This window comes from Pagrus pagrus (assembly GCF_965226575.1).
Source record: "Pagrus pagrus genome assembly, chromosome: 22".
Lineage (NCBI taxonomy): Eukaryota > Metazoa > Chordata > Actinopteri > Spariformes > Sparidae > Pagrus > Pagrus pagrus.
The window spans coordinates 6,591,440-6,611,796 of record NC_140204.1 but is presented as its reverse complement, the minus strand read 5'-3'; the positions used below and the strand labels follow the sequence as shown (position 1 = coordinate 6,611,796).

The 20,357-nt window shown below is 39.6% G+C and overlaps 2 protein-coding genes across 2 annotated transcripts; both read right to left on the bottom strand.

Moving 5' to 3' along the window:
• Positions 1-5,010: 5,010 nt before the first annotated feature.
• Positions 5,011-9,220, bottom strand: LOC311251490 (C-type mannose receptor 2-like). Its single transcript, XM_084343946.1, has 7 exons — positions 8,483-9,220; positions 8,209-8,259; positions 7,101-7,433; positions 5,770-6,114; positions 5,592-5,677; positions 5,397-5,508; positions 5,011-5,286 (listed from the first exon to the last, which is right to left on the bottom strand). The coding sequence occupies exons 1-6, from the start codon at positions 8,508-8,510 to the stop codon at positions 5,401-5,403; spliced, it is 951 nt and encodes a 316-aa protein (XP_084200072.1). The 5' UTR covers positions 8,511-9,220; the 3' UTR covers positions 5,011-5,286; positions 5,397-5,400.
• An 85-nt stretch (positions 9,221-9,305) lies between these two features.
• Positions 9,306-19,348, bottom strand: LOC311251489 (macrophage mannose receptor 1-like). The gene is made up of 7 exons (XM_084343945.1): positions 19,264-19,348; positions 19,143-19,178; positions 18,381-18,725; positions 11,129-11,485; positions 10,695-10,786; positions 10,355-10,469; positions 9,306-9,715 (listed from the first exon to the last, which is right to left on the bottom strand). The coding sequence occupies exons 1-7, from the start codon at positions 19,295-19,297 to the stop codon at positions 9,708-9,710; spliced, it is 987 nt and encodes a 328-aa protein (XP_084200071.1). The 5' UTR covers positions 19,298-19,348; the 3' UTR covers positions 9,306-9,707.
• Between the last annotated feature and the right edge of the window lie 1,009 nt (positions 19,349-20,357).

Below are 20,357 nucleotides of genomic sequence, written 5' to 3'. Positions count from 1 at the left end.
TTAGAACACACACACACACAAAATATATATATTAAAATAACTCAAAAAGGTCATAAATCATGTTTTTTTGACGAGTTGGGATGAGACCCAACAATCAACTGTTACAATGTTACAAGTTATAATGTGCAGATTTCCATATATCAACATGTTTTAGATTAAAGCCACCATAAGATACTGTTAAATCAAAGCATCTTGGAAAAAAAAGTTTTATCCAACTCTCCACCGTCTAAAAATATGATAATGCAGAACAGTTAAATGGACAAAACTTGGAGGACATGTCACGTCTGAATTGCAATAATTCTGGATAAAATTAAATCTATGAAGTCTGGTGAAGTTTGCACCACAAGCGGCCTCTCTTGAATTCTGCTTAAAAGTCCACTTGAGGGTCCATTTGGACTGGATGAATTTTGGGTTTGGACAGCCTCCAGCATTCACAGACTTGTCAGGAACTCAAGAGTCCGGACATTTGGATTCAGCCTTGTTCTGTTGGTCACTCAACCTCTTTGGTCCAGACAGAAATATCTCACCTCAACCTTGCAGACTTTGGTGATTCTCTGAGTTTTATATCTAGTATTTGAGTTTTACGTCTTTAATGTTGTCAAGCTAATGGTTGTTGCCTCTTCATCACAGTTCTGAAGGGTTCCTGGTTACATTTACATTTACATTTAGGGCATTTAGCAGATGCTTTTGTCCAAAGCGACTTACAATAAGTACATTTGTCACAAGAAAGAAACCACAACATATCACCGTTGATAGAGTAGAAAAGATAGAAGCAATATTCAAGCCCTCATCAGAGCAAAGTAGCTGCTATTTATCAAGGATACCTTTCATAAGTGCTATGATTTAAGTGCTGAAGGTAGGAACATGGGGGGGGGGGGTTTGGTGGTATGCAGGGTCGAGGTGAAGTCTGGTTAATCACTGTTCAGATCCATTCAATCCCACTTTGAAGACGACAGGACCCTGAATGGTGAAGCCGAGATAGAAAAGCACTGGGCTCAGCACTGGAGCTTCTGGTTCACCCGCAACTTTTGCCATTATTTTCTTGTCTCCAGCACAAATATACACCTCCTGCTCTTCATGCTCCTGTGGCATTGTGGGAGAGTGGCCTGGCTCTACCTGGACTGGGAGAAGGATATCTTGGATTTCTGGGACTCGCCACACTTCCCCAGTGATCCACATTTCATTGATCCATTTCTCCTTCATGCTTTCATCATCTTCATCAATGAGCTCAGCATCCACCTTTCTCTCCACAATTGCATCCAACCTTGACTTGTGAATCCATTTGCTCAGTCCAGAGCCCTTTCCCAGAAAAAACAGAGGCAAAAGGTACCGGCCTCGAAGATACTTGCCATACTTAGCTCTCTCGTATGCTTTCTCCATGTATGTGACCTGCTGTTGCAGGTCAGGATCAAACATGAGCTCAAGAGACAGCTGTGCAGGCTCTTCGTCCTCATCCGTGTCCTCATCCTCCCTGGTTTTGTCCTCTGACCCGTCATCCTCTGTGGCCGGTTGTTCCACCTCCTCATCATCCTCCTCCGGCTGTTCCTCAGGCCAAAGCAACATCAGAGCCAACAGGTAAAACTCGGGGCTTCTTCTCCCCACTTCTGTGCCCAAGAATCGGTGTATTATCGCTTGGAGTTCTTTCACCGAGGTAAGCTGAGGAGACTTAGGCATCTTGTTGCTCAAGATGATGTTGGAGAGGATGTACCTCTCACATGCTTGGACATCACCAACATCTGCCTCGTAGGTGGTTTTCAAATCATCTCGGATGGCCTCTAAATCAGACACCGTTTTCTCAGCCTCCTCAAACCGGGCACGTCTTCCCTTTGACGTGAAAAAGCCGTGATTCAGACAATCTAGAAGGCCTGGGAAGCTGGTGGATTCAGCTGCTGCTTTTGTTGTGTATTGTTCGTAACAACGCACAACGTCCTTCCAGAAGAAATATGGCTCTAAGTCTGTCATGCCAGGCTGGGAGTAGGTTAGGTACCATTCAAAAAAGTCAAACTTGGCTTCAACTTCCATTTTTAAACGTTGGATGAAACTCCGTGACTGATCAGAGCTGGCCTCATTGAGTTTATCAAGGGCTATCTTTGCCACTTGAATCAAGCCAAAGCGGCCTCTGTTGTTGAAGCTATCTGAAATGCTTACTGTCCCTGCTGCGTCCTCCATCTCTGGGCCCTCTTCTTCATCAGCTTTCTTCTCCACATCTTTAAATGCTTCGAAGGCATCTTTTGCTCTGTCTAAAATCTCCTCCTGTTGCCGTGCTTCCCTCAACAAACGGTTCTTGTAAACCTGCCCAAGAGTGTCAGCCACATAAGAGTTTCTTGGAGCTCGTTCGATTGCTTCCTTTGCCCATTCTTCAGCTTTTCTACAGTCAACAAAGCCTCTTCGGATGTAATAGAGACGTGAAATGGTTTGGGGGAAAGAGGGGTTTTGTCTGAATGTATTTGATGCAGTTTTCAAGACAGAGACAGCGTGGTCGAACTTCTCTTGCAACAGTATATCTTCAATCAACCGAGAGAACTTCTCTCTACCCTTTTCTCCGAATTCTCTCTTTGTCAGCAAATCTTTGATGAACTGGATTATATGTGGTTGCGGGTCATCTCCACACAGTGAGGACATGAAGTTCTTCACTGTAGTACTCCTGGAAATCCCCAAGTCAGCTAAGAGATCCACATCCATCTGTGCAAACACTTGGTGAATCATACATCCATGTTCAGGGCTTAGACTGGATGTGTTGATGAAGACCGTAAATGGCTCCATTCTCTCTTCAAAGGGGGGTCCTCCATGGATGGGATCAGGTGGTCCAAGGATCTTTTGACACTCAGACATCAGGAGGTAGGAATCAGGAACGTAGGTGTTCAGCAGCGCCAAAAAAGAAAACAGTCGCGTGTTTTTGGAGCTTGGGTTTTGTTGCACATACTGTGAAGCTCTTTCAACACGGTGGCGGTACATTTGAAGAAATGTCTCCTCTGTGAACTCCTCACCACCGAACACAATGGTTCTGTCTCTGCGGTCAGGCTCCATGATGGTAAGTTTGGACGTTAAGATGGAAATGAAAGAGTTTTTTTCTCTTCGGTTCTGCTTCAAAAAGGTAGTCCAGCAGTATTTAAATGCCTGAAGTGGGGATAACAAAAGAGCCCATGTGAATAATTTAGTTTAATACATACAGCACTTTATTATATTATTATTATTATTATTGTTCTATATCATATAAAAATGATCGGGTACCACTTTCTATCTATCTATCTATCTATCTATCTATCTTTCTTTCTTTCTTTCTTATGGGATTGTAATGATTGTTCCAGCTATTAATCAAACTCTCGGACGTTGCCAGGGAAACTGAGTTATTGCTTGTGAAAAATTAAGATTTTCATCTCAAAATGCATGAAAATATAAATGATTTTCATTCTTTTGTAAGTGATTGTGGTACAAGCAGGTGTTCATAATCAGTAGTTAATGGACTCCACGTCCTCCATTAATTCCAGATTATGAATGAATGAATTATGAATTATTATGAACACCTTCTTGGTCATTGTCCCTTTGATGTTATTGCACACTTGCTGACTTATTAAAAAGTGATATGTACATTTAATAATTATTTGGCCATTTGTGTCTACCCAAAAGGTGCTCTCATTAATGGCCTATAACTGATACAGATAAACAAAAAGCATTATTATTAAAGCTAGTAACAACTTAAAAACTGTTTTCTAACTGATGACTCATCAGTAAACACTTGTAATTGTTTGAAGTCATAATTCAGTTATGTCAAAATATTATTTTTAAAAGTTTCAGGAGCAGCTTGATCACAATGAATACTCAAATCATGTTTGTACTGATCAACACAATAAGACTGCGTTACCTTTGAGATAAAAAATAATGGAAAAATGAATTCGTCTTACCTGTTGGAGTTCCTGCAGGTGTGTTGGTGACTAAAGATCCTGAGGATGTTATTTATAAGCTGTTTTAGGCCGCGCCTTCTGCATTCTGCACATACTTGTACCTTGGATTTGGCGTGTAACTCATTGTGTTGAGCGTCATTATGTCACGGTGATTCAGTCTGTTAATGCCAACAAATGTGCTGTCGTTTATGTGGGTAACAATAGATTACATAGCTCAGACTTGAAAGACAAGATGCCAATTTAATTGGCGTTACGTTTACACAGAAATGAAAATGAATTCCTTCAGCTCAGTCATTTCTTCTGCTTTCCTGTAAACGTCTTTCCTGTAAACGTCTTTGTACTTTGTCAGCCTGCACAGCCCAGGCACCAGAATATAATCTTGGCATTGTACATGTCTGCAAGTCACAGATACATTAAATTTGTTCATTTCATGCATATCAAATCAAAATTTAGATTCAATTCTGATTATAATTATATGAGCTGTCTCATTGGGAGGAGGAGGTAATAGTGATTTTGTGATAAGGGGTTAGAGCTAGGTTAGGCCTGTCACCCAACAGATTACTACTAAGTTAAGCTACCGTCAGTTGTGTTTTTGGCAACAAGATGTTTGGACATTTTTCATGTTTTCAGGTATTTCACGCCCCCAAAATCTTTCCCTAACCCTTACCTAAAGAAAAGTAAAGTTGAAATATGTAGTTTATATCTGTGGTTTGCAGAAACATACGACTCCAACATTTTTTTTTGGTGACTGGGATGGCCTGCGCTGCTTTTTGTTTGAACTCTCAATCAAAACCAAACAGCTTCACGATCACCTGCAGTCACTCCGGATTCTGCTCTGATCCAGAACTGTTGACCGACGGGAGGAGAGCTCAGATAAAGTGGATTTATCTTCACTCCTGTTTATCAACCTGACTGCAGCAGCAATCTGTTGTGGTGGAGGTGATGTTTTAAAATTTGATTCACCTTTTGTCATTAGCTGAGTTCACTTTTCCCGGAAGTAGCGACGGCTACCTGATGAAACAGCTCGAGTAAACTTCTGGATTTGTCTGGTTTGAAACATTTGGGATTATGAAAGTACACAACTCAACAAATTACATAACAAATGTGGTCGTTTGCAGACATTTTAATGCAGACTTAATACATATTACATCTTTATGATGTCAAGTTTATTATATAATTATTTAAATCCAACACACAACATTTATCACCTAGTAAAATATAGCAATCAATGAAAACTACAGAGCCTTTTTTGATTCTTAAGACCTTCCATCAATCGTCTGTACAGTGACGACTATTTAATTTAATCAGAACAACGTGACTGTATTCGTCTTCAGTGAGAAGCTCCACAACATCTGAATCTTTGACGGCTTCTGTCTTCAACAACCTGCATTATAAAAAGAATGATTGGGTTCATGAGAAAAAGGGCAATGAAAGGCATGAAGAAAAACTGGTCTCATGGATGTGTCGATGAGGCTCTCTGATAAACTTACGCACCTGTTTATTTGGTTTCATAGTCCTTTTCCTGATGGAAGATCTGATTGTTTTTGTCAACGCGCCAGCGGACTGTAACTTCCGTCAAGCCCTGTTCCTCCAGCTCCGCCTGAATCTGAACAAGCAAGAGTTTCTAACTATTAATCCGTTTTCCTTCACGCTGACTTCTCTGTGAGTTTGTCTCTCTTCTTCTCTCACCTGCTTCAGCAGTGATTCCCTCTCATTTTCCAGATTTACCCCAGAGCTGATTCTCACTTTCACCACAGTCGACTTAGTTTTCTTTTCTAAAAACAAAGAGATTCATGTCACCTAAAGGAACAGTTCCGCATTTTGGGAAATATAAGCTTATTTGGCTTCTTGATATTGAATAACTCACGGCCTTGACAGAAAAAAGGATAGCTGACATCACAATCGCTGTCATCCCACTGATGCTGGAGGGACTTTAGGATCACAACACAGTCCTGAGCGCCTCCGTCATTATCAGGACTGGTTTCGTTCCAGTTCCTGAAAGAGCCCAGACTTCCGTCAGACCACATCCAGTCCTCTCTGGTCAGCCCGATCCAGATGGTGTTGCCCATGGCCTGCTCAAAAATCTCTACATTCTGCTCCTTAGTCTTCACACTGACCAGGTCAGTGTGGTGCTGTCTGCAGTAGCGTTGAGCGTCTCGCCATGACATAGGTTGGGTATAGAGGAAGTAACTTTCTAGCCCATTGCTGTCACCTGGAAACAACATAATTGATTATTATAGACAAAATCCATCCAGCTGAGGATCGCTGAGGTCATAACTTTTATTTGGGGGTTTTAGCATCAGAGCTGAGTTCACCATTTTTCTACCCATGGCAGGTATTTAACAGGTTAATTCCAGTACTTTCAGACTGAACATATTTGAATCTGATCACTTTTAGACCAACAAATCAATGAATAAATTATGATTCCATATTTTCAGCAGTGTGGAGAATGCTTTGAAAAGAGCTTTGGATGTCACATTTTACAGAAAATACGATTAAATAATTAGCTGAATTAAAAAAGATGGAAAAAAGTTGGAAAAGTTATTAAAACATTTTAGAGACTTCATTTTCGGGGAAAATTCTGGCTACAGCTCTCGTAGTAGGACAAAAATATTGTAATGTTTTCAGTTACAGTTGCTCAGTCCATCTATCCAAAATATCTAAATAACTCAACTACAACTTCTGTTCAGATTGGAAATTTGTTGTTGCGATTAATGCTCCCCTGAGGATGAACCCGGATCCCTTTTGGACACTTTTCTCACTCCTTTCTGCATGAAAGATGCTACGTTTAATTATCTAAGCAGATTTTTAGCTACCTATAGTAGGGGAAATGATATAATGTCAAGATTATGTCAATAATCGGACATTAAAAACACAATTCTCGACAATGTGATCACCTGGCAATGTTGTATGACCGGGCTGTACCTCCATCATGGCTGAACCATTTGGATGGTGAATCACAGCGGATGTTTAGCCGTCTTTATAAGCCTTGATGTAAGCCTGTCTCTTTAAAGCGTAGCCCGGTTAAACAAGGTGTGTCATGCACAGGTTTGCGGCACTTGGACATGCATTCAGCCAAAAGTACGGATCAGAAATGAAATCAAATGAAAGTAAAATTGAAATGTAATAATCATGGATTTAATGAATTGTGTCACCAGATCATCCATCAAAGCACGTACGCTCATTTTTGTAACTTACATTCAAAGCACAGAAAAGCCTTCAGGTCGCTGCACTGGTTGCCGTACCACAACCCGTTTGGTTTCATCAGCACACAGTCGCCATGCTCTTTGCTTATTTCCCAGCTGAAAACATCGACTTCCCCAATGCCCTCGGACCACACCCACCACTCAGTCTCTGATCTCTCCAGGCCGATCCAGGTGCCGCTCACATTGACATCGTCCATTCTCTGAGCCAGCTGGATGTGCTCCCCCATGCTGTTCAGGGTCACCAGGCCGGCGTAGCTCTTTCTGCAGAAGTTCTGAGCGTCACTCCACGTCTTGGAGGTGTTTATGAAGTGGAACAGGCGAGTTACTGCAGAGGAAGTTGATGATTAGTGACGACTGCAGCATGTTTCAAGTTTCTTTAGGCTTAATATATGTGGTTTCAGCTCAGTAATTTCATTTGATTACCACTAAGTGGTGCCATATCGACTGCCAGGATCTTGACAGCATCCGATATTTCATCACGTTCTCACTCCCAACTCATCAGATACGGCAGCTTGGTCAGTGACCTGAAGCTTCAGACTATGACGCTCTACCTACACCTCTCACGTCAGATTTGCAAGTGAAGGGCACCGCGGTGCAACGTTCGATTAGACTTTCAAAATAAAGCTTGCTGACAAACAATTCACATATTATGACATATAATGACTTTTGGAGTGTTATTTATGCTGTCGAGCGATCGTGGGTCAGTTAGTTTTAGGCACCAACTACTTGGTAAGGATTGAGGGGAAAAAAATAATATTTTGGGTTAAAATAAATATATTCAGTCACTCATGTAAGGAAAGTTACATCATTTACATACATTGACTTACTTAATTTTTTTTTACTCTTAATTTTTTACCTTTTTTTTTTAGAATTCTGACTTTTTTTAATAAAAATTCTGACTTTTTTCTCAAAAATTTGACTTTTTTTCTCACAAATTAAAAAAAAAATCAGAATCCTGGGATTAATTCTGAGATTCTCTCCAAATCAAAGACAAGCCCCCTCGTTCACTAACTCGAAAGAAGAAGTGTAGTGCATCTATAACAAAAACATGATAAAACAGACTATGATTGAACAGAGTGTTGTAGTGCATGCATACCCACCTGCGGTATTTGACTCTCCAGGACCAGCCATGAAAAGCATCAGGAAAACACCTGCAGTTCAAGGATTCATATTATATTAAATCCATTCAACACCAAATGCAGGTTTCATGATCTGGTAGATGTTTTAACTACGTCTACTCCACATGTAATGCACAACTTTTATGTATAATAATGAATTTAAGCAGACTGAGTTATTCAATGTATTCACATTAACTCAACATGATAGAAAAAAAAAAGACATTTTATGTGGAAAAAACAAAAAATTGCGTTTCACCTGTGAAAAAGACGGTTTTAGGTTCCATGGCTGCAGAAGTAGATGAAAGAGTTAAGATACAGGAAAGTATATCAGTTTAAACTATTTAGATTAATAAAGGATAAGCTTATTTTGTTAAAAGTTTTAAAGTTACCTCGCCTGATGTGTTGCGTGTGTCGTGTCCCGCTGCTCCAGCCCTGTACTTTATGTGGATGTGAGGCTTTAATGATTTATACTGTATGCAAACCCACCAGGGCATGTGAAGGTGCAATCAACATGTATTTGACTACAAGTGTGGCCTCTGGCGGGATTAAGGGGGATTTAGGTGGCATGGTCGGGTTAAGATCTCGTATCTGTAGTCTAATGATTGAAAATGAAAATGATTTAAGATGAAGTGTAACTTCTGTTGTTGTTTTAACAACATCCAAATTTCTCCTCTGGGGGATCAATGAAGGATTTTCTTATCTAAACTTTCAATGCACAATTTAGAGTCAAAAGACTAAGCAACCATATTAATACGTTAATATCATCAAATAAGAGATTAATCACAAAAATGGATTCAGTAAAGGTCTCGTTTTTATCGTTTGTGTACTTTACATGAACATCAAAAATGTGGCACAGATATTTCTGCTTTACTTTGCCTCTTTATTTATTCACCTTTGTATAAATCCGACTATTTATTTACATTCCCATTTAATTTTCCTTTTTATAAATAATTTGCATATTTATTTCTTTAATTATTTATAATTTGGGCAGTTTCAGGCCTCCATACACTTCTGTAGATATTACAAAAACAAACAATTAAAAAATGCAGTGACTCTGGCACAGATGTTCACAGACGAGGTCAGGATTTAAAGTTTTATTCTGTTCAAACATCGTTGGAAAACATTTGGGATAATGTAAGTACACAACTCAACAAAGTATACAGAGGTCTAATTGTTTTTTGACATTTTAACACAGAAATGTTACATACTATATCTTTAATAGGTTAGTAAGTCAGTACAGTGAGTAAAATGTATTTATATAGCAGCTGGTATAAAGTACAGCGTGGATACAGATACAGAGAAATAAACTGCATGCATATAGAGAAATATACATTAAAAATAAATGTCACATAGAGAACACAAAAACACAGAAGTTATTATACAGTATTAAAGTGATCACTCTTAATTCTTCAACAGTACAAGTCAACCAACTTTAACCCCAACAGTTGTATTGAAACAATGTGGGCACCTCTGCTTCATAATCAGCATCCTGCAATGAGAAAGAAAAACGTTTTTAGATAATAACTCAGTAAAAAACACTAAAATTCATTAAATTAACCAAAATGCCAGAGGGAATATTTATAATACGGAAACCAAATATGAAAGTGACATTTCTTTTCCAAGTTTGTTGACTAAAGGAATAGTTCAGCATTTTTGGTTTTGCTTATTTTCGTTCTGGCAGAGAGATCAAAAAGATTATTTATACCACTCTCATGCCTGCAGGTGGTTAGCTTAGCTTAGCTTAGCTTAGCAGAAAGCTTGTACAGGGGAAACAGCTAGCCTGGCTAAAATAACTTTAAAGTTCACTTGTTGTATACGTTTTATTTTACAACGACAGATTAGATAGAGAGCATTTTTTGGCTCTCAGCAGTTTAGTCCAGGAAGTTGTTGCTCTATGACTCTTTGGTGTTTGCATGGATTAAACAAATGAGATTTAACATGTTAATCAGTGAGCTGCTGTGGTGGAAGAAGATCCTTAAGTTAAGTAAAAGTAGCAACACAACAGTGTAGAAATACTCCATTACATACAGAATTTTACTCAAGTAACAGTACGACAATATTCTCGTTTAACGTAAAGTCAAATAGTAAAGTTAAAAGATGTGTTTTAAGATTAGGAGGCTACACTCACCCGTCTTCTCAGCGACCTCCAACTGCTCATGACGTTGGAAGATGACTCCGCTTTTGTCACTTCGCCAGCGGACATTGAAGTCAGTCACGAACTGATCCTTCAGGCGCGTCTCCAACTGATAAAAGACAACCGTTTTTATTTTACTGTCGCACTCACCAATTGTACCTGCAGCCAAAACCACGTTAATGTATCTCTAAGTTATTATAAAGCTGAGTAGATAAATCATCTTTTTCTGTGTCTGTTTAGCTGTTAATTTAAAAGTTGTTACTAATGGTTAAGGTCAAATGCAGAGGTTTATACATGAGCATTATTTAATCGGTTATATATATTTTTTTTTTACCTTTTTCATGATTGCATCACTGACAGCAGAGTCAGTGAGATCTGCATCCGAGCGCACCTTTATCCTTATTACCATCTTCTTCACTCTGAGACCTGCAGCATCCCAACAGAGTCATTCTGTTAATGATCCACAACTTTTTTAAGCAAGGATTGAAAAGTAAACATGATTTTAAACCTGTAATTGTCTAGTTCGTTTGGCCACATGGGGGCAGCAGAAACAAGCTGTAAACCATATATCAAGAGGGACGTGTCTCCACTTTCTCCCAAATGAAGCCAAAACATCCTGTGTCTGGCCAAATCTCACACATTGCTTCTTTTAATAACCATATAATCCGTGGTAATAATAAAAATATTGATAATACAGGACCGTCGTTGGGTTAGTGCTCCAATATTGCTATATTACAAATGTATGAAGTTGGCATTTCAGTCACTCACCTCCCTGACAGACAAACGCAGCCTTGTTGTTGCAGTTAATATCAACCCAGCGTCCCTGCTGTGACACCGACACAGAAGCACAGTGTCCACTATTCGGCATGCCGCTCTGCCAGTACCTGAAGGAGCTTTGTGTTCCATCTGACCACACCCAGGCATCGTTGAACAGACCAAACCATGCCTTGTTGTTGAACCCGATAATGCCCGTCCATGATTTGACTAAATCTGCGATTTCTGAATTTTCCGAGGAGGTGCTCACATAGGCCAGGTCAGTGTGCTGACTTCTGCACAGCTCTTGACTGGCCACCCAGCTTTTTCCGTCCCTGTAATGCACATACTTGGGATTGCCATTCGACTGGCCTAAAGAGACAAACGGGGAGATGGAAAAATGGTTCAGTTTCTTCTGCAAAGCAAGCAGGGTCCAAGCAAGAGATTACAAGTAAGAAAAAAAAGGTTCCTTTAGATGGCTTTAAATTTAAAGTAGAGGGACATGCAAAGAGGCTGTTCTCTTACATCACAGAGTAGCTTGCAGGAAGGTAAACTGTATGGAAATTTAAGGGAAATGTCCACTTTTGCATGATAACAAGTTGAAAGTCAATTTATTTTAAATTCCTTTTGAAGTTGATGATGTTGGTGTGATAAGGCTGATTTCCGGTTGCACGTGGGCTTTACGCAGAGTCAATGCCGTAACCTACGCAAGTGACCTACGTCGTAGAGAGCATTTATACATGTGCTCTGGTTTGTTATCATTTCCCCTTTAAACACACCAACTCTTTTCAGCTCACAGCTGTGTCTCTGGGCTATGAGTGGACAGGCTGCCTCTGCATACACATAAAACTTGAACGACTTCTTTTTTGGTGAGCCAGCATTTGCCACCGGGCTGCTTGTAGTGGAGCAGTCGGCCCTCAGCAGCAGCTGGACGGTCAGGAGGGATTGCAACAGCTGAGGGGGTTGGTGTGTTTACTGGGGAAACTACAGGTCACAAAACATTGTATTAGCACCATCGCAAAGAGCCGCAGGAGAAGCCAGACAATGTGATTCTGCAAAGTGGACCAATGGCAGCCATGATGCATGTCTCTGCAATGTGCAGTTAGATTTCTGGGGAGTTGCACATCAGGCAACAGCATAGGGCATGAACCTACGCAGAAGCTACGCCGTAGGTATGGCGTAGATTCAACGCAGAAAAATAAATCAAGTTTTAGTGAGCAATAATTCCCAGTTCTCTTAAATGAATCGATATTCACTGGGGAGGAGCAAGCACACTTGTTATCTGTATCTTTTCAAGCAACTAGCTTATCTGTATCTGTACTCGGAGCGGGTGGTTCTTAATCCTGAAGCCGACAGGGCTGACCAGAAGCAGTTACATTTTGAGTTTAAGTGCAATGTTTTTTTTTTTTTTAGAACTTGTTTTTTTATTTCCATTTATCAAGTGCAGTCATACAGTATGTACAATATGTTACAGTAAGATGCCACAGGTGAGTCTACTAAAAGGTTAACAGTCCATAGATATCTTCATCCTAATCATAATGTGAGGTAGGATCTTTATCCTAGCGGTATCACATTCCTACATATAACATTTGGTTTCACAATGCAGATGATCGCTGTCTTTAAGAATAAACAAATTAATTAAATAATAAGAATATAATATACATATATATATATATATATATATATAAATAAAATCAAAAAAAAAAAAAAAAAGAGAAGCCAAAAAAGAGAAAAAAAAAAAAAAAAGGCAAAGCACCCACACCCACAAGAAATAAATAATAATAATCTGCATATCATTCATATCAGGTGAAAGTGTAAGGCAATGGGTGACCATTTATTTAGGAATACATCTGCTTTCAGTTGCACCAATGCTGTTGTATACTCCATATTGTAAACGTCCTGGATTCTATCCCTCCATTGTGTAACTGTTGGAGGGTGTGGCTTCAGCCAAGAGGCTGTGATTACTTTATTCGCTATTAAAAGAAGGACTCTCAGCAAACATACTTCGGTATGCTCTTCAAGATCGGCAGGCAGTACCCCCAGCACAAAGTGTGATGGTTCAAGAGGTAAATCTATACAGAGACATTTTCTTATTTCTTCTTGTACATTTTGCCAGTATTCTAATATCTTTGGGCAGTCCCAAAATATATGTGTGTGGTCTCCCACCAAGCCACAACCTCTCCAGCAACAATCTGGGGTGTTGCTCCATTTTGATATTATAGATGGAGTCCTAAAATATCTCATTTTAATTTTCCATCCAAATTCCTTCCAGTTTGGGCTGCTGGTTGCCCTATGTCCTTGACTACATGCCATCTCCCACTGCTCATCTGGGATTATTGTATTCATTTCTAGTTCCCATTTTTGTTTAATATCTAAGTTATTGTCTTTAAGCTCTTCCTGCAGTATCTTGTAAATATGTGATATGAACTTTGTCTTTACTATTCCTTTAGTTATTGATATAAAGAAGTGTTCTATTTTTGTTGGCAAAGAGCAGAGCTTTTCCCATTCTTGATGTTTTTGTAAATAGTGCCTGATTTGTAAATACCTAAAAAAGTCCTGGCTAGGTAAATCATATTTCTCTTTAAGCTGTTCAAATGATTTTAGGACTGGACCGTCAAACAGCTGATCCAAAACTACTAAACCCTTTTCCTTCCATTTCAGGAATCCTTTGTCCAGCCTAGCTGGGGAGAATTCACAGTTGTTTGCTATCATGATAGCTCTGGAAATGGTTATGGGAAGTTGTAGTTTTTTCCTCACAATTGACCATATTTTTAAGGTATTTTTACTCCATACATTAACTATCTTCTTTTTCCCCCATATATCTTGATTTAAGAATGGAATTGAATTTAATGGCAAATTTGGGCATTCACTCTGCTCCATTCCAACCCAAACAGTGTCAGTGTCTTGGGATATCCAAGCAACCATTGATCTGAGTTGGGCTGCCCAATAATATTTTTTCAAATTAGTCAAGTCCAGGCCTCCATTGTCTTTTGGACAGAGTAGTCTTTTAAATTTAAGTCTGGGTCGCTTGCCTTGCCAAATAAACTGAGACAGCCATTTATCCAATATAGTAAAGGTGGATGCAGGAACATAGATAGGTAATGATTGAAAAAGAAAAAGCAACCTAGGTAAAATGTTCATTCTTATAGTTTCTATTCTGCCTATCAGGGATAGTGGTAAGATTTCCCATCTTGTAAGGTCCGCTTTTATGTGGCCCATCAATTTCCCATAGTTGGCTTTAAATAATTTTGATAGGTCCGCTGTTATAATAATTCCCAGATATCTAAACTCTTGCGACCAGCGGAAATCAAGCCTTCCTGACAATTGAATTGGCCAATGTCCAACTAACATCATTGCCTCTGATTTTGATTGGTTAATTTGGTAACCAGAGAGTTCTCCATATTTCTTTAAAGTGTCTATCAGTGCAGGAACAGAAAGGGCTGGATCACTTATATAAGTGAGGATATCGTCGGCATAAAGAGATATCTTGTGCTCCTTATTACCCATGTCATTAATGCCTTTTATTCCCTCATTTTGTCTTATAGATGCTGCAAGGGGTTCAATATTTATAGCAAAGAGCAGAGGGCTAAGGCAGTCCCCTTGCCTCACCCCCCTCTGTAGGTCAAAGAATTCAGAGCAGCATCCGTTTACTCTGACACGTGATTTTGGATTTCTATAGATAACCCTGACCCAATCTACAAATCTTGGGTGGAAACCCATAACAAGTAGCGTTCTGTACAAAAAGTCCCACTTTACAGTGTCAAATGCTTTTTGTGCGTCAAAGCTTATTAGCATTGATGTTTGCTTGTTTCTTTTAGCACAAGTAATGATGTTCAGAGTTCTCCTTATATTGTTAGCACCTTGCCTGTTAGGAATGAACCCTGTTTGGTCTGGATTAATCAAAGTAGTAATATGTCTCTGAACTCTATGTGCTAAGATGCTTGTCAGTAATTTTTGATCGTTGCATATCAAGCTAATGGGTCTGTACCCCTCACAGAGTGTTGGGTCTTTCCCTTCTTTATGAATCACGGATATAATGGCCTGTGACCATGTCTCCGGAGGGTTGTTCTGGGACAGGGAGTATCTAAATACCTTAGTTAGTACAGGTGCTAAGTCATTTATGAAGCATTTATAGAATTCTCCAGGAAGTCCATCGACTCCTGGAGATTTGTTGCTTTTCAATCTTTTTATAGCATCTCTTATTTCTATTTCTGTAATTGGTGTTATCATCTGTTTTGAAGCTTCCTCTGATAATGTGGGGAGATCCAAACCAGTGAGGAAGGTTTCAGTATCCTCTCCCAATGTTTGCAAACTGGGTTCTTTGTATAAGTTCTGGTAGAATGATGCAAAGGCATCTGCTATGTCTTTGGGTTGAGATACTGTTTTTCTCAGTGTAGGGTGACAAACCTTGGAAACAGTACGATTGGCTTGAGCTTTACGAAGCTGGAAGGCTAGAAGGCGACTAGCTCTATTCCCCATCTCGTAATATCTCTGTTTGGAAAATCTTAAGGCCCCTTCTGCTTTGTATGACAAGAGTTTGTCCAAAGTTTTTCTGACCTCCTTAAGTTCTGTAGCAATGTTACTAGTTCTTGTGATTTTGTGTTGTGTCTCTAAAAGCTTTATTTTCTCTTCCAAGTTTGATTGTTCCTTGAGTCGCTGTCTCTTAATTTTTGAGGATATCTGTATAATTTTTCCTCTAATAACTGCCTTTGCTCCCTCCCACAGAACTGAAGGATCGACCTCACCATTGTCATTGATCTCAAAATATTCTTTTAGCGTTTTACTTAGCTCTTCTACTATCTCAGAATTGTTCAGCAGTGATACGTTTAACCTCCAGTATCTGAAAAAAGAGTGCTTACCTAGATCTATTTTCAGCACAATGGGAGCATGATCGCTCAGAGTTATAGGTTCAATCACACAATCTGTTACTTTATATATGTATTGTTGGGGGAGACAGAAAAAGTCAATCCTTGAATAGCTATTGTGCACATTTGAGAAAAAACTAAAATCTTTTCCTTTTGAATTTTTAGATCTCCACGGGTCTATAAGACCCAGTTCAGACATGAAGTTGTTTAAGGTTTTTGTTTTGGGGCACTGAGATCCCTTTTCTATGGGTATCTTATCCATTTTCCCATCCTGCACTGCATTGAAGTCCCCCCCTATTATTAATATCCCCTTTGAATTGCCTGCAATGATGTTAGCGATGTCTCTAAAGAACATTGGATCATATTTGTTTGGGGCATATACATTCAATATAGATACCTCTGTCCCTCCAACCATCCCAACAACCATGACATACCGACCTGATTTATCCTGTATCACCTTCTCTGTACTAAAAGCCAAATTTCTGTTAATTAAAATAGCCACCCCTCTTTTTCTCCCATTTGATGCACTATACACTAAACTGACCCATTCCCTTCTTAATTTTAAGTGCTCACTCTCTGGTAAATGGGTTTCTTGTAATAGTGCAATTGAGCATTGCATTTTTTTTAACTGACAGAATATTTTCTTCCTTTTGATAGGATGGTTTAATCCATGGACATTATAACTCACTATAGTCAGGTTATCCATGTGGATAACTATATCCCATAATTTTGTCCTTCAGAATTAACATGAAATTTCCAATTGTAGGTCCATACCCGTGTTTACAAAGCACCTTATGTGACTGCTTAATTGTAAAAGATGCAAACAACATCCACCATTGTGGATAACAAGAACACACAAATAGAACAAGAAAAAAACAAACTTCCAAAAGCCCGACTGTTCTAACAAACATAAAATCAGTCTGAACAAGGACGGAGAGTTGTGACATGTCTCTCCGGGGATGAGCACACAGTGCTGTTGCAACTATAGCCTACGCTGAAGTCACCTATGAGATGGCCTATTGCCACCGCAGAAGAAAAGAAAACAAACAAACAAAAAACCTCCATTGAGGAAGACCAATCATTCCTTATTGAGTAACTTTAAATGATGAAACTAGCCAAACATAATGTTAAAACGTATCGTGTCATATTCCCCCCCTTTTTTTCTCTTTTTTTTTTTTTTTTTTTTTAGATCGTTACTCACAGTTCAATTTCGTCTGTCCATTAACGGCCTCCATAAACAATGCTCTTCAGATCTGCGTTAGTCATTAAATTCGCTCTGTTGGATGTTGAAGCCTCAGTCCAGTTATTTTCCAAAAGTTCGGCCCGAAGCATCTCCCGTTCGTCTAGTTGAACATGGATACCCAACTCTCCGAGTGTTGCGGCTGCATCTGCGAGGGTCGCGAAAATCTTGGTTCCGGATTCCAGGTGAATTTTCAGCTTGGCAGGGAATGGCGACTGAGCTTTGATGTTCTTTTCTTTAAGCAGTTTTATCACGTCTCTTACTTGCTTTCGTTTCTTCTGGACGTCTGCCGTGTAGTCCTGGTCAAAGAAAATCTTATGCCCCTTGTATGACACTCCTCCGCGATGTTTCCATGCTTCCTGGATTACCATTTCTTTGATTCTGTAGTCTAGAAATCTAACGATGATGGACCTCGGGGGGCCTGCTGGATCTTTCGGTCTCATAGTCAGTGAGCGGTGTGCCCTCACTATATTTAAACTGGGCTCTTCTGGTAGTGACAATGAGGTTCGAATGAGATCTTTTATGAAACTCAGCATGTCTCCGCGAGTGTCCTCATCTTCTCTTACTCCATATATACGAACGTTATTCCGTCTCGCTCTGGACTCTAGGTCGTCACATTTTGCTGACAGGCTAGCATCTCTTTGTAGCAAGTAATGAAGGGCTCGCTCATTTCTTTGCGTTTTGTCTTCTGTATCACTCTGCCTCTGTTCATATTCGTCCACTCGTCGTTCCAATTTTGTCGTCCTTTCATCCATTTCAGCAAGTGCGGATTCTACTCTTGCTAAGGAGTTTTTAGTTTCTTTAGAGGCTTCAGCGTGTTCCTTTCGTAATGTACGCAGCTCAGCTAGCACTGTCGCCATGTTTTCTTCTTCCACGTCTTTTGGATTCTGTTGCTCGTCTTTTTTCGGTGGTTTGCCCTTCTTCTCTGTGTCTTTTCGGCTGCCAGACATTGCGGGTAGATTATAGTGAGTAGTTTGTGCAGGAAATAGAAAGTTTAGTTATGGTTTGGCTAGTTTTAAAAGTTCTCCTCAGGGAGCTTAGAAATCAGGCTGCTGCCCCAGCCATGACGTCACAGGAAGTCAAGTGCAATGTTTTTAAAGCACATTTTCTCTCACTTTTACATCTGCCACAAAAATCACAGAACGTTGTCTTCTTTACTCACGTTCATAACACACAAAATCGTTTTCCTCTCCACACGCCATGTCATTCCACCTGGTTGTCTGAGAGATCTCTCCACACCTTTCGTTGTTTGCGTCATTACTGGGTTCACCGTCATCCCACTTTGTGAAGTGCGCTGTGCCCCTGCCGTCAGACCACCTCCACCTACGAGTCCCTCCTCTCAAAAGCCCGATCCAGCTGTACGTCGTACGACCGCCCAGCGTTTTGTCCAGCTCATTCTTGTCATCCATGTTGTTCACGGTGGCCAGGTCGCTGTACTTTACTCTGCAGAAGCTCTGAGCCTCGTACCAGGTCAGCGAGTCAGTGATGAGGTGGTACCACTGTGATGCTTGGGGCAGAAATTTGGAAGAAAGAAAAAAAGCAGAAACTATAAATCACAAACATACTTTAACAAAGAGAAGCAGGGGGGTCTTGAATTGCTGCATAACTGAAACACCTCTGTGACACATAGAAACTGCACACTGGGAGCTTTTTTTAAGAATTAATAATAACATTTAGAAACAAAAAAATCAATCAGTGATGACATACGTCGCTAATTCAACATTGGCAATATCAAAAATAAATAATATTTTATTTCAATGGTACAGTAACTAACACAGAGGGGTTAAGGGTTAGGGATGTTATTAATAAACTCTCTCAGAATCAAAAGTTGTGAATATGACTATATGTTACTCAAACAGACATGTTTTTACAAAGCCTTCACATTTCTGTGTGTTTTGGAAAGCAGTAACCACAAATTACTTACGAGTCTGAGCAGACTTCTGAAACAAAAGGAGTATCCCTGTGAAAAAATCATACTGTGTTATTTTCATCCTTCAACAACCATCAATAGTATAAAAAACCAGTAAGTTATTAAATGTCCTTACCAATGAAGGCGATGGTGCTTCGTAGCCACGCCATTTATCTGTGACCTAGAAGAATAAAAATGACATTTTATTAACAAAAACTCTCAGATGATTAAATAATCTTAGATTAATCAATTACAGCATAAGTTGTGTTGCTCTGTACTCTACATTACGGGATAATTCAAATGACTGTACATTCTTAACACAGACTTACCTCTCTTGATGTTGAAACCTTGCAAAACCACCTCAGTTAAGGAGCTCAGGTTGTGCGCTGAGAACGTTCATGGAAATTTTTGTCACTTTGTCATGTCATTTCATGCAAAAACCCGACCGGTAGCGAGGAAGAAACACGAGCAGATTTGGTTACCAGTGGTCCTTTGACATCAGAGGCTCGTTTGGTTGCCCACCTTTTTGCGTGTTTGCGTTGTTTGTCAGCAGATTTGCTTTGCATGCTCACCCAGCTTGTTCCTGAATTCTTGAATATCCAACTTACTGAAATAATTGATTATGCTACAAAAGATTCAAAATCAGGGATTGTGTCTTGCTTTGGTGCTGTTAAGTGGAAGCACCTGACATTTCCGAGCACTTACATAAAAAGTGTTTCCAGTATGTGGCCTTGAACACAGAGAATATAGACTTTCTGCTGGTATATTTTGTTATTAAAGCAACATTACGTCCTTTTTTTACCTTAAAATAACAGCTTCAGAATAATTTTGATGGTACGGTGTCTTGCAATAGGGTGAATGGTGTCTCTGTCTCAGCCACTTCGCCCTTCTATCACTTGTTTCTGCACTGTGCAACTTCATCGAGAGGGTACGATCACAGCGTTACATACATGTTTACAACACATAACATTGTTATGATGTAATGAGATTTGTTTGTAGTTAGCACCTACATTACATCTGACAAATCATTACAGACCTGGGATTTGTATTTACAACAGTGGCGTTTCACTCAGAAACTGTGGGGGGGCACCAAATCACACAAAATATAAATTTTTACATATTGTTGCTTTGCATTTTACTAAAAATTGCTCACGAGAGACCCATTTTAATCCACCAGTTGTTCTGCAGTGCCAGCAGTGATTTGTATGTATTGTACTTCCGACACACGAA

What these genes read in the sequence shown, in the direction of transcription:
- LOC311251490 (XM_084343946.1), bottom strand. Translation starts at nt 8,510, where the DNA reads ATGGAACCTAAAACCGTCTTTTTCACAG. An exon ending in TGGAGAGTCAAATACCGCAG is followed by an intron (nt 7,434 to 8,208) that starts GTGGGTATGCAT and finishes CTTCCTCTGCAG; the next exon opens with TAACTCGCCTGTTCCACTTC. An exon ending in TCCTTTTTTCTGTCAAGGCC is followed by an intron (nt 5,678 to 5,769) that starts GTGAGTTATTCA and finishes CTTTGTTTTTAG; the next exon opens with AAAAGAAAACTAAGTCGACT.
- LOC311251489 (XM_084343945.1), bottom strand. Translation starts at nt 19,297, where the DNA reads ATGGCGTGGCTACGAAGCACCATCGCCTTCATTG. An exon ending in CGATTTTGTGTGTTATGAAC is followed by an intron (nt 11,486 to 18,380) that starts GTGAGTAAAGAA and finishes TTGTCTCTTTAG; the next exon opens with GCCAGTCGAATGGCAATCCC. An exon ending in GTGATGCAATCATGAAAAAG is followed by an intron (nt 10,470 to 10,694) that starts GTAAAAAAAAAA and finishes GTCTTTTATCAG; the next exon opens with TTGGAGACGCGCCTGAAGGA.